The following is a 12,340-nucleotide window of genomic DNA, read 5'->3' as shown; positions in this document are numbered from 1 at the left end:
ACAATGTTAAATGGGCCACAGAGCCCTAATAGTCCCCCTGAAGTGTGAAATGGCCCCCACAATTTTTAACGCCACCCCACGATCAACGTGAACCCGAAGCGTGGCGAGCGCAGCGAGCCCGGGAGGGGCGGCGGTACGCGTCCTCCGACCTTTTCATACCCCCACTATCCACGTCGGCGTGGAGTTGAGAATAGAATAGTGTGGCGAGCGCAGCGAGCCACCGAGCCCGAAGCGTGGCGAGGGGACGCGGATACCTTCACAGTTATACGCGTCCCCTCACGGGCTTCACAGGTGTCCGTGGCGACGCGGACACCTGTGAAGCCCGCGAGGGGACGCGTTTACCTGTGAAGGTATCCGCGTCCCCTCGCGGGGCTCGCTGCGCTCGCCACGCTTCGGGCACGGTGGCTCGCTGCGCTCGCCACACTATTCTATTCTCAACTCCACGCCGACGTGGATAGTGGGGGTATGAAAAGGTCGGAGGACGCGTACCGCTGCGCTCGCCACGCTTCGGGTTCACGTTGATCGTGGGGTGGCGTTAAAAATTGTGGGGGCCATTTCACACTTCAGGGGGACTATTAGGGCTCTGTGGCCCATTTAACATTGATTCCTATGTAAAAATCGCGACCAATCTGACTTTTAACACTAAAATCGCGACCAATCTGATTTTTAACATTGGTCCCTATGGGAAATCGCGGGCATCGCATCGCACCCGTTTTTTAGTGCATGCGATGGTCGCGATGGTCGCGATGGGTGCCGTGCTAGGTAAAGAGTACCAAACTTTCTGTACCCTGATGATTTAATTTGATATGTAAATGTAAAGTCATTACACCTCTTGACAACCTTTTCAGTTTTTTTGAGAAGTTTAGGTAACAGGAAATCTGGCGTGCATTGAGGAAATGCTTCCCTCACCTATCATAGCCCTAGCTCAGATATGTTTTATATTTTACTGCAGTATTTTTTTTACACTTCACCAGTCAATTTTCACAATAATGTCTTACCAACACTTGAAGACTAAACCTCTCTACTACAAAATTACAGTACATGAGTCCCATGCCTGGTACCCCTGCATTTGGGAAACATACTCACCATACTAGTGACGGCATTGGATGATCCTTCTGCCATAAGAACCCACATAAGAATGTGAAAGCACCCTTTAAAGCTTTGCTTGCCATGTCCCTTCTTAACATTTATGTCAATATGTTTGCAAAAATAATAGCCAACTCGTCTCTTTTGGTCCCTGGACTTCAGATCGGCTTCATGTCAGCATAATAGGACAAGGACATCTCTAGATCTTATCTATGTGGTAACTCTAATGCCCCCTAAACACATGCTGATATGAAGGCATTTCCTATACAACTTTGCTAAGTTTGGCAGTCGCTTAGAAAATGCCCCTACATTGGTGGGTGTGTGTAGCTGAGACATCATCTGTCCGAGATGTGTGGTCGGTGATCTCCAGTGTTCTCCACAGGAGAATACTGTCAGCTCGTTCAGTACACAGCACTGACAGCTTGCGCTGTGTGTGTGGGGGCTGTCAGCTCTGTGTGCTGAGCGACAGGGCTGTAGCTGAGCCGACTTTGCAGAGCTAGGAAGCCCTACGTACATCGCTATGTGTGTAGGGCCCATTAGAGCTCTGCAAGTGACCATTTTTATCTTGATGCTGAAAACGTGTTTGTTCGGACCTCTTGGGAGTGTGAGAAACATATCCTGAAGCTCTTTTAAGAGCTGATGGTGCAGAATTGACCACTGAGCCTTTCAAATACTTTATTTGAAAATACAAAAAATTAGCTGACAAATTTTGGGATCAAGTGTGCAAAGTTCAGTAATTGGCTTTCCTCGACAAACTTCCACCAAAAGTCTCATTCGGAAAATCAAACCTCTCCACATCCTGTTGCCAAAGAAGAACTCCAGTGACTTTCCTGATAATAATAGTGTGCTTTATTCTGTGCAGGATCCAAAGAATGTTCTTCTTTGCTAGTCCCTCAAATCTTATGAAATGCAAAATGATAAAATAGAAGATAGAACAAGGAACATCAACTGTGAGCATAGAACTACGGCTATGTTTCTAAGCGTATATGATTGCAGCTGAAGGCAGATACATGCCCCAAAATGGCCATGACACAATTGCATTTTTGCTGCCACTCCCCGTTGTCTCCCCCAAACGGTCCCTTCCAGTCAATCACATGATTAAATCCTCACTGCAAGCGCACATGAATTAGACCCAATGTACCATATTACCTTACATAGTTACATAGTAGGTAAGGCTGAAAAAAGACTTGCGTCCATCTAGTTCAACCTAGTTGTTATTGAACTGACTTGTAAAGATTATATTTCTTATTTGTACCCATGGATGTTATTAACCAATAAGTGTTTGTCCAACCTTATTTTGAACGTATTTAATGTATCTGCCGACACCACCTCTCCAGGAAGAGAGTTCCAAAGTTTGACTGTTCTGACCGTAAATAAATTTTTTCTTCTAGCTGAACAAAATCTTTTTTCTTCTAATCTATACTCATGCCCTTGCGTCCTAGATTCCTTTCTTGTTGAAAAAAGGGTGTGTGACAGTCCCTTATATTGGATATACTTGTACATGTTGAGCATGTCCCCCCTTAAACGTCTCTTTTCCAATGTAAATAGTCCCAAATTGCTTAAATTCTCCATTCCCCTAATAAGCTTTGTTGCCCATCTCTGGATTTTTTCTAATTCTATGATGACCTCCGTGACACAGGACATTTCTGAACACCACAATTATTCAGTCACCCTTACTACAATCTTTTCAGTGTACCCTCTTACATTGCACGCTACCCTAGAAAAATGAGTCCACTCAAGCACATAACGCTGTTTCTAAATGTATTGTTCCTATTTACATATATATTGATGGTTCTGCCAATAGCTAAAAATAGGGTATTTGCTATCATATGATTGTTATGTTTGCTCTGACGTATTACAATACTTAAAAAGGTACTTGTTTCCTAGAACGGCCACAATCGTGAGTGATCGTGGCTCTTAATTAAGGGACACGATCCTCACGATGTGGCCGATTTTTTACAATTTTTTCCCTTTGAATGACAGAAATCGGGTCAATCGGTCGGTCGCGACCAATTAAAATCGGCCGCGATGCGACCGACCGATTCACCCGATTTTTCCATAGACTTCAATGTTAAAAAATCTTTTAACATTGAAATCGGGAGGATCGCGTCGGTCTTGTGCCATTATAATGGCACAAGATTAGATGGAATGATAAAAAAGGTGAAATGGGCCAATATGACCCATTTCACATTTTTTATGTGCCCGCCATGACCCCACGATAGACGTCAACCCGAAGCGTGGCGAGCGGCGGCGGTACGCGTCCTCCGACCTTTTCATTCCCCTACTATCCACGTCGGCGTGGAGTTGAGAATATATAGTGTGGCGAGCGCAGCGAGCCACCGAGCCCGAAGCGTGGCGAGCGCAGCGAGCCCCGCGAGGGGACGCGTATAACTTCACAGGTATACGCGTCCCCTCGCGGGGCTCGCTGCGCTCGCCACGCTTCGGGCTCGGTGGCTCGCTGCGCTCGCCACACTATATATTCTCAACTCCACGCCGACGTGGATAGTAGGGGAATGAAAAGGTCGGAGGACGCGCACCGCCGCCCCTCGCGGGCTCGCTGCGCTCGCCACGCTTCGGGTTGACGTCTATCGTGGGGTCTAGCCCACTTAGTAACATTTGGGGGGGCAATTAAGAAAAATCGGGTGAAAAAAAAAAAAAATCGGGTGAAAAATCGGTCGGTCGGATCGGTCGCATCGCATGCGACCAAATCGCATGCGATGCGATCGATCCGATTTTTTATCTTCCGACCACAACGATCTAAATCGTTGTGGCCGTGCTAGGAAACAAGTACCCTTAAAAAAAAAATATTTGCATTGCTCACAATATTTTCTAAAATATTCATTTGAAAAAATAAATTTGTGCATTTTTTTTTTTTTTTTTTTTTTTAAAGAAGTTTAAAGTAATGTAGAAAGCATTGTATTATAACTTGGTTATCGCATAGGCAAATGTTCAGCTGGCTGTCACAGTTTCTTTCCTAGATTTTACAGTGAATGGGAACCCGACAACTATCACTATTGAAACATGTGACAGTTCTGGAGAGTGGAGTAACACTGTTGGAGGTGAGCTTGGCCATTCATGGTCAGGGAATTGAAAGTTGCTCTAGAGTGCTGATGTGTCCAAGGAATGTTGAGAGAGGGTGGTTTTTTATTTGGAGAAGAGAGATTTTTTTACACAGCACTCACTATAATATTTTTATGAGGCTTGTGTAGACATTGAAGGGGTGGGGGTGGGGGGGTAGAATTATGAATATGGGAGGGAAGTGTTATCACAGTGCTTGTTATGCTTCTCCTCCATGTAGGACTCCAGCAAACGAGATGTTAATGCGTGTTGTTGTTGCTGCTGCTTCCTGCTTTGCCTCAGTAAAGAGGCAAAGCAGGAAGTACTATACCAGCATAATCTGTGCAAGTATACTACATCTCCCTCTTTGTCTTTGTCAATAAACCTACACCATGTGAACAATACTTGTATTGCAGGGTTTTTTAAATTACTGGAGGGTAAAAAACAACAGCAACAACATGATCTACGATCTCCTCAGGAGAATCGTGGCAAAACAATAAATATATTTAATAGTAATATAACATACAAATTACTGCTTTGACTGAATTAGGCATATCACTACATTGAGGGCCTTATTCAGATCACGAACTGATGTTTTATGTGAACATCCATTCGCATGCCTGTGGGAACCTCCCCCATCATTCGATGGTTGCCGACCATCGAATGATGTGGAAAGTGCTCGCCCATGCACGAGCGGTCTAGACCACTCGTACATATGAGCGGAAAAAAAGCAGGGACATGGGCGGGAAGCTGACATCCGGTTAAGTCAGCTGTCTCCCCCCCCCCCCCCCCCGCACGCACTTGACGACCGCATTTCCATATGCACGCCCTGCGTTTTCATGGGAACGCTTATGAAACGCAGGGTGTGGGCATATGGTAATGACCCTGATCAGGCCGCAATGCCCCTCTCCACCCCCTGCTCGGAAAGCCAGGAGCGAGCTCTCAGCGCATGGGTATACGCACAATATCGGTACGCTGCCCTAATTCGTGTCCGAGCGAAGCAATCTGAATAAGGTCCATAGTGAAACTAGCCATTCTGTAGGATGACTGAACTATACAGTATATTTTTTGAGGAAACCGTTCATAGAGCATTAATAGACTGGATTCACCTGATTATCATTTCCGCCAACAACATGCTTGCCTCCACTGCACTTTGTGTACATGTAAAAAAAAAATTCCTGGCTTCTCCGGCCTGATCAGATGGGTCTCCTTTGCCACAATGGCATATGCTATAGAAGGGGTCATGGCTGAGTAGGTGTGGCCAAGGCTCCTCTGCTTATAAACTAAGAGAAGTTGGTATGTATTCTACACAAATGCGCATATTTTCATTATACTCTCAGTAAATATTCTTTTGATCTGCGCCATGCTGAGAACATGAATATACAATAGGCTGAATGTATTCTTTGAGCATGATTCCTTCACAATTGTTTTCATATGATTACATAATCACTGCTCTGTTCCTGTGCAGATGACACCCTGATTTTCTGGCAAGGTCTCCGCGATGCTGGGCTGCTAGGTGACATTATCCAAGAGTTTCACCAGGAGCTATTGGAGACCATGAGAGGACTGAAAGAACGGCTACAAACGCCTCTCTTCGAGTTACAAGGTACATTGTCTATTTACCAGAAAAAAAGTGCAGTCATACTGAAAGAATATGTTCCCGCTATTCCAGAATATACAGCATTATTAGGGGATTTTTTACCTTCAATTTATTTGCATGTATTATGGAAATTATACAGTGAGGTAATCGGCTGAATTTTAGACCGGTTTTGTTTAAAAAAGCCCTGGGACATCCAAAAAGAGATAAAAGAGAGACAGTTGAAGATACAAGTGAGAAGAGCGGAGGATAGGTAGATTTGAGTATCATCAGCTTAGAGTTTAGGTACTTGTGTATTATCACGGCTCCCCGATATTTAGTCGCGCGATTTATCATCGCATCGCATGCCATACACCCGATGCACTGCGATGCGATTTAAGCCCCCTATGCGATTTTAAATTGTATAAGCACCCTAATGGGTGCTTACAATGTTAAATGCACCCCCACGCCACCCCCCAGTATAAACGTGAACCCGAAGCGGGGTGAGCCCGTGAGGGGCGGCGGTATGCGTCCTCCGACCTTTTCATACCCCCACTATCCCCGTCGGCGTGGAGTTGATTTTATAGTGTGGCGAGCGCAGCGAGGGGACGCGTATACCTGTGAAGTTCTGCACTTCCCCTCGCGGGGCTCGGTGGCTTGCTGCGCTCGCCACACTTTATAAGGTCAACTTCACGCCGACGTGGATAGTGGGGGTATGAAAAGGTTGTAGGACGCGTACCGCCGCCCCTCGCGGGCTTCGGGTTCACGTTCATAGTGGGGGTGGCTTGGGGTTGCATTTAACATTGTAAGCACCCATTAGGGTGCTTATACAAGTTATAATCGCATCCCATCACATTGTATGGCATTGTATGCCATATACAATGTCATACAATTTTAAAATTGTATGACATTGGGGAACATCGCGCGATATTGCATCGCATTGCATTCCATCGCATGCCTTATGGACTGCGATGCGATGGGTGCCGTGATACTACACAAGTACCAGAGTTTATATTATATATTCTTATTAATATTATATTATAGTAAAAGAGCTAAGAAAAATGTATAGAGGGAGAATGGGAGAGGTTCAGGTACAGAATCTTTAAGTGACACTCCTGGTAGTTTGTGTGTGAGGGGGGGTGGGGGGTAGTTGGGTAGCCATGACAGGAGACAGAGAAGAAATGGTCAAAGTGGTAATAGGACAGCTAGATGTGGGCAGTATCAAATAGACCATGGACATAAAGGATTTGCAGGAGGAAAGAGAGGTCCAATTTTGTTATTGCTACATTTTATTTCTAAGGTGCCACAAGTTGTTTGCAGCTACGTACATAGGGCACATATTAGAACAATACAGGGTAAGGTTTCTTTGTTTGGTTTCCGCACTGGGTACTCCACTAATTTAAATATTGTTGACAATGGAGTAAATAATTAAGAGAGATCCAGATCCCATTAAGTTTAAGTTGTTAGGGAGCTCTCTCACAAAGGGAGGAGAGATAACTCCTTTATTTAACCTATTTATAGGCTGGAGGTGCTCCCCAGAGTCAGAGGTAAGTATATGTTTGGTCACATGGAGAAAAAGAAGACTCGTTGTGGGGGCACTCTTAGGTATTTACATATATATATGTAAGTACAGTAATCTATAGTTATCAATGGATCGAGGAGAAGACGGGCAGTAGAGAATGTGGTATTCTTAAAACTTAGCCTTTATTAGTCTTAGATTAATATGAATTAGTACAAAAATACACAAATTACAAAATTACAGTTTAAAATATGCATTGCAGCTCAACGTTATGTCCCTGTCTTATAAGGAAAATTCTTAAAATGAGCAAAATCAATTAAAGAGCTCGTAATCCAGTACCTGTATCAATTATCAGGCCAAGAGCTCGCAAAGAATTCCAACTGTGTCAGTTGGTTTCAAAAGAAGTCAGGACAGTAATAGCCTGTGCTTAAAGTGTAACAAGGTTTCAAAAAGTCATATATAGGTGATAGTTATTTAGAATTTAACAGAAGTTAGCCAGCTAATTAGCACCCAATGGTTGTTATGGCCAGATATAGTAACACTTATGTACTTTTAATTAGTATATACTAAAACAAGTGATTGTATCTATCACAGTTACAGTTACAGTCAGAGTCTCACTGTCAGTTAGTTATATCTAAGTTTCACAGTAATGTGGCACTGTGAATGATTGTAGATAGATATTAATTATTAACAGGAGAGAGATAAAGTAATAAAGTAACTAATAGCTTGCAAGTGTCTATATCTCACCCGATTTTCATTCTCCCACCATCATAATTTTAGAGGATGGTAGATATGGGGATCGGGGAGAGCCTCCGCAAGTGAAAAAAGAGAGTGGTGGCCAAAGTACCTTCTGCTGCTCATTCAGTCAGATTGTGTGTTTGCTGTTGCTCATATGAGCATTGCAGCAAAAAGACACAAGAGACTTGGAGAGTGAGAGAGGATTAGTTGCCCTTTAGTAGGGGCTAAGAGTGCCCTATCTCTTTAGAGGAGTAGAGAGATTTGTATTTTCCAAGAATGGGTGTCGCTTGAGGAGAGAGATAGAGAGAGAGAAATTAAGTGAGATGGAAGGTTATGGCAGATTGTAAGTGTCTATATCTCACCTAATTTCTGCTGTCGTACCATCATAAATTTAGAGGATGGACGGTGAGAAAATTAGGGAGAGACTACATACATGAAGAAAGAAGTGTGGTGGCCAAAGTACCTTCTGCTGCTCGTTTCGTCGGATAGTATAGTCACTGTTACTCACTGAGTATTGCAGTGAAAAGATACAGCCGATTTTGGAGTGAGAGAGGTTTAGGGTTTAGTGCCCTGAGATAAGGGACTTTAAAGATAGATTTTTAGGCTTAGAAAGAGGAAAAGGCAGGAAAGAAGATCGTTTTTAACAAATAGATAAGTGTTTATATTATTGGCTCAAAACAGTATAACAATAAAAAGGGTATATAGCTGTATGCTTTTTATGATAGTCGTGTGCTGTTGCTCAGAACTTAGTATATTTCCACTAGTGCAGAGTACCTTAAAAGGTCGCTGGACCGCGGCTACAGTGTCAGGACTGTTGCTTTTAAAGTGGAGGATAATCCTTTAACATGATATAAGAGTACAATTAGGTCAGGGAGAGAGACAATAGTATGCAGTCAGATTGTATAGATATAGTTCACATATATACTGCTAGATTGCGGTTGCAGTGTTAGACTGTTTAGTGCTCAAACATTCCTCAAACATATAGTTTTAAGTCAAGGAGAGAGGTTTATAGCCAATAGTTAGATAACTGACATATATATCGCTAGAATGCTGCTGTAGTATTTCGTACAGCGTGCTACATCAAACTAGCCACCATTTCCCCCCAACAGTGGAAAATATCCCCAAAGGGGAATTCCTCAGACTAAGAAGAAATGTATCAGATGAGGGGGTCTTTAAACAACAATGCGACGAACTCACCAGCAGACTTAAAGATCGGGGATACAGCAACAGGTCCCTTAAGAAAGCCCAAAAATCAGTGTGCAAGACCAACAGAGAATCCATCATCTTTAAGACAGGTAACACCATAAACCCTGAGAAGAAGGATCTGAATACTGGAGAATCTGGACCCAGATTTATTAGCAACTTTAACCAACAATGGAAAACGATTAAACAAAGTGTTCAAAAATATTGGCATGTCCTCATGGCCGACGACGACCTGGCCAGGATCATCGGAGACAAGGTTTCAATCAGCTGGAGAAGATCACCTAACATAAGAGACCATCTGGTCACAAGCCACTACACCAGAACCAAACCAAGGAATCCCACACTAATAGGTTCATTCCCATGCGGCGTCTGCAAGGCGTGCAAGTACATGATAAGGCAAAAAGAAATCACTGACAGATATGGTAATAAACATAAAATCCATGATTATATTACCTGCCGCACGAAGGGAGTGATTTACTGTATAAGCTGTAAATGTGGCGCCATGTATGTAGGAATGACAAGCAGGATGATGAAACAACGTATCCTTGAACACATCGGTACAATTCGCAACGCTGCCACAGACCTGACCAGATCCAAACAATTAACATCAGTGGCACGGCACTTCCATTTCAAACATAAAGGAGACCTTACTCTATTTAGAGCATTTGGAATTGAAACCATCCACTTAGGAATCAGAGGTGGTGATCTCACCAACCAGCTTCTTAGAAGAGAAAGTTTTTGGACATTTACACTAAACACAATGTCCCCTAATGGTATGAACGAACAGATCAATTACACTCCATTCCTATGATTCTGTTAAACTCCACTACCTTACCATATATATCTTCTTCTCAAGTACCAGTTAATTTATCATTCTTCCTTACCCCAATTTTCGGGTTCTTGTATTATAATAGTCTCTCTATTACCATACATGAAATGTTTATTAACACGGATGAGTATCACATTTCCTTGCCTAGTGAATTACACATTAAAAATTTCTGTATATAAATAAGAATATTTCTCTTCATAATTTCATCATATATATATATATATATATATATATTTTTTCACTTCTTATTTCTTTTTCAGACCATTCAATATTAATTTATTTAAAATGTAACAAATATAATAAATATTGAGTACGATTAATAGAAAACAACCCATGAAAATAATCTATTAGAACATTTAATGAATACTTCCTATGTACATAAAGGGTCAATTATAATTAATTAGTGCTTCTCAAACAACCTTTATTCTTTGTAAATATACACGTCTTATGTGGACATTCCTTGAGCAATTTCTGCCTCTATCTGTCCCGAAACAATGATGATAATACTGAATAATATTTATTCTCTAAATGCCAAAGCTTATAATAGATTTTCTGGTATTATTGAACTTATCCTCCTTAAGTGGTATCAATCATCCAATTTGGTGATTAGCCTACTGAATCACAGAACAGTTAAATACCCGATACCACATCACCTCAGACAGGATGTGATCAAGCCCCGTGGGAGGGGCGAAACGCGTCTACCTGTCTCTATGCATATGCTACTCAACCCCTGCACGAGCAAACAAAGCCACTGATGTCCGGTTGGAGCTAAGCGTAACTATACCTAACCGCTATAAATCTTAAATGAGTACTGAGCGTTAATTGTCTAAACACTGTAACCACGGTCCAGCGGTCAGTGTTCTAACCACACTATTATAGTCTGTACACTCGTTCTCTGAGAGCAGTTCACTTGCTCCTTTCTGACAGAGGTCACAGACTCGGCAGCTTCTCTGACTGCAAATAGAAACAATTTCTGTGATAAACGGCAACTGTTACAGATCTTTGTGTGTAGTTTGAGACGTGCTGTGCCTGAACTATCTCAATACTGCAGCCGCAATCTAGCGGTATATATGTAAGTTATACTTATACAATTTAACTATATGTTTGACTGTACGTTATATCTGAGGAGGGTCTGAGCGCTAACTATCCAGGTACAGTTCACTTGCTTTTTCTAACAGAGGTCACACACTCCGCAGCTTCTCTGACTGCAAATAGAAACAATTTCTGTGATAAACGGCAACTGTCACAGATCTTTGTGTGTATTTTCGAGGTGTGTTTAGCCTGAATTATCTTAATACTGCAGCCGCAATTTAGCGGTATATATGTAAGCCATACTTATGCAATTTAACTACATGTTTGACTGTACGTTATAGGTAGGGAGGGTCTGAGCGCTAACAACCCAGATACTGCAGCCGCAATTGAGCGGTGCAAATGTGAGCGATATTTATGCAGTCTAACTATATGATATATTATCTTTACCTGACTGATTTCTATGCTTAAGGAATCTTTTTGAGCGCTAACTGAACGAAATACTACAGCAGCATTCTAGCGATATATATGTCAGTTATCTAACTATTGGCTATAAACCTCTCTCCTTGACTTAAAACTATATGTTTGAGGAATGTTTGAGCACTAAACAGTCTAACACTGCAACCGCAATCTAGCAGTATATATGTGAACTATATCTATACAATCTGACTGCATACTATTGTCTCTCTCCCTGACCTAATTGTACTCTTATATCATGTTAAAGGATTATCCTCCACTTTAAAAGCAACAGTCCTGACACTGTAGCCGCGGTCCAGCGACCTTTTAAGGTACTCTGCACTAGTGGAAATATACTAAGTTCTGAGCAACAGCACACGACTATCATAAAAAGCATACAGCTATATACCCTTTTTATTGTTATACTGTTTTGAGCCAATAATATAAACACTTATCTATTTGTTAAAAACGATCTTCTTTCCTGCCTTTTCCTCTTTCTAAGCCTAAAAATCTATCTTTAAAGTCCCTTATCTCAGGGCACTAAACCCTAAACCTCTCTCACTCCAAAATCGGCTGTATCTTTTCACTGCAATACTCAGTGAGTAACAGTGACTATACTATCCGACGAAACGAGCAGCAGAAGGTACTTTGGCCACCACACTTCTTTCTTCATGTATGTAGTCTCTCCCTAATTTTCTCACCGTCCATCCTCTAAATTTATGATGGTACGACAGCAGAAATTAGGTGAGATATAGACACTTACAATCTGCCATAACCTTCCATCTCACTTAATTTCTCTCTCTCTATCTCTCTCCTCAAGCGACACCCATTCTTGGAAAATACAAAT

General features: G+C 42.2%; 1 protein-coding gene across 2 annotated transcripts in view; it reads left to right on the top strand.

Annotated features, from left to right (window-relative positions):
* The window catches only part of GMEB2 (glucocorticoid modulatory element binding protein 2), a 45,138-nt gene that overhangs the window by 18,212 nt on the left and 14,586 nt on the right, over nt 1-12,340 (top strand). The window contains exons 7-8 of one of the 2 annotated variants that reach the window (XM_083146675.1): nt 4,065-4,145; nt 5,612-5,749. In XM_083146675.1, coding sequence (XP_083002801.1) covers nt 4,065-4,145; nt 5,612-5,749 — 219 coding nt within the window. Of the gene's footprint in view, nt 1-4,052; nt 4,146-5,611; nt 5,750-12,340 lie in introns of both variants that reach the window. The other variant, XM_083146674.1, reaches the window with a different exon arrangement.

Source organism: Crinia signifera, chromosome 6 (assembly GCF_055691185.1).
Source record: "Crinia signifera chromosome 6, ASM5569118v1, whole genome shotgun sequence".
NCBI classification, from domain to species: domain Eukaryota; kingdom Metazoa; phylum Chordata; class Amphibia; order Anura; family Myobatrachidae; genus Crinia; species Crinia signifera.
The sequence above is the reverse complement of the archived record's forward strand: the minus strand, read 5'-3'. Positions and strand labels throughout refer to the sequence as shown.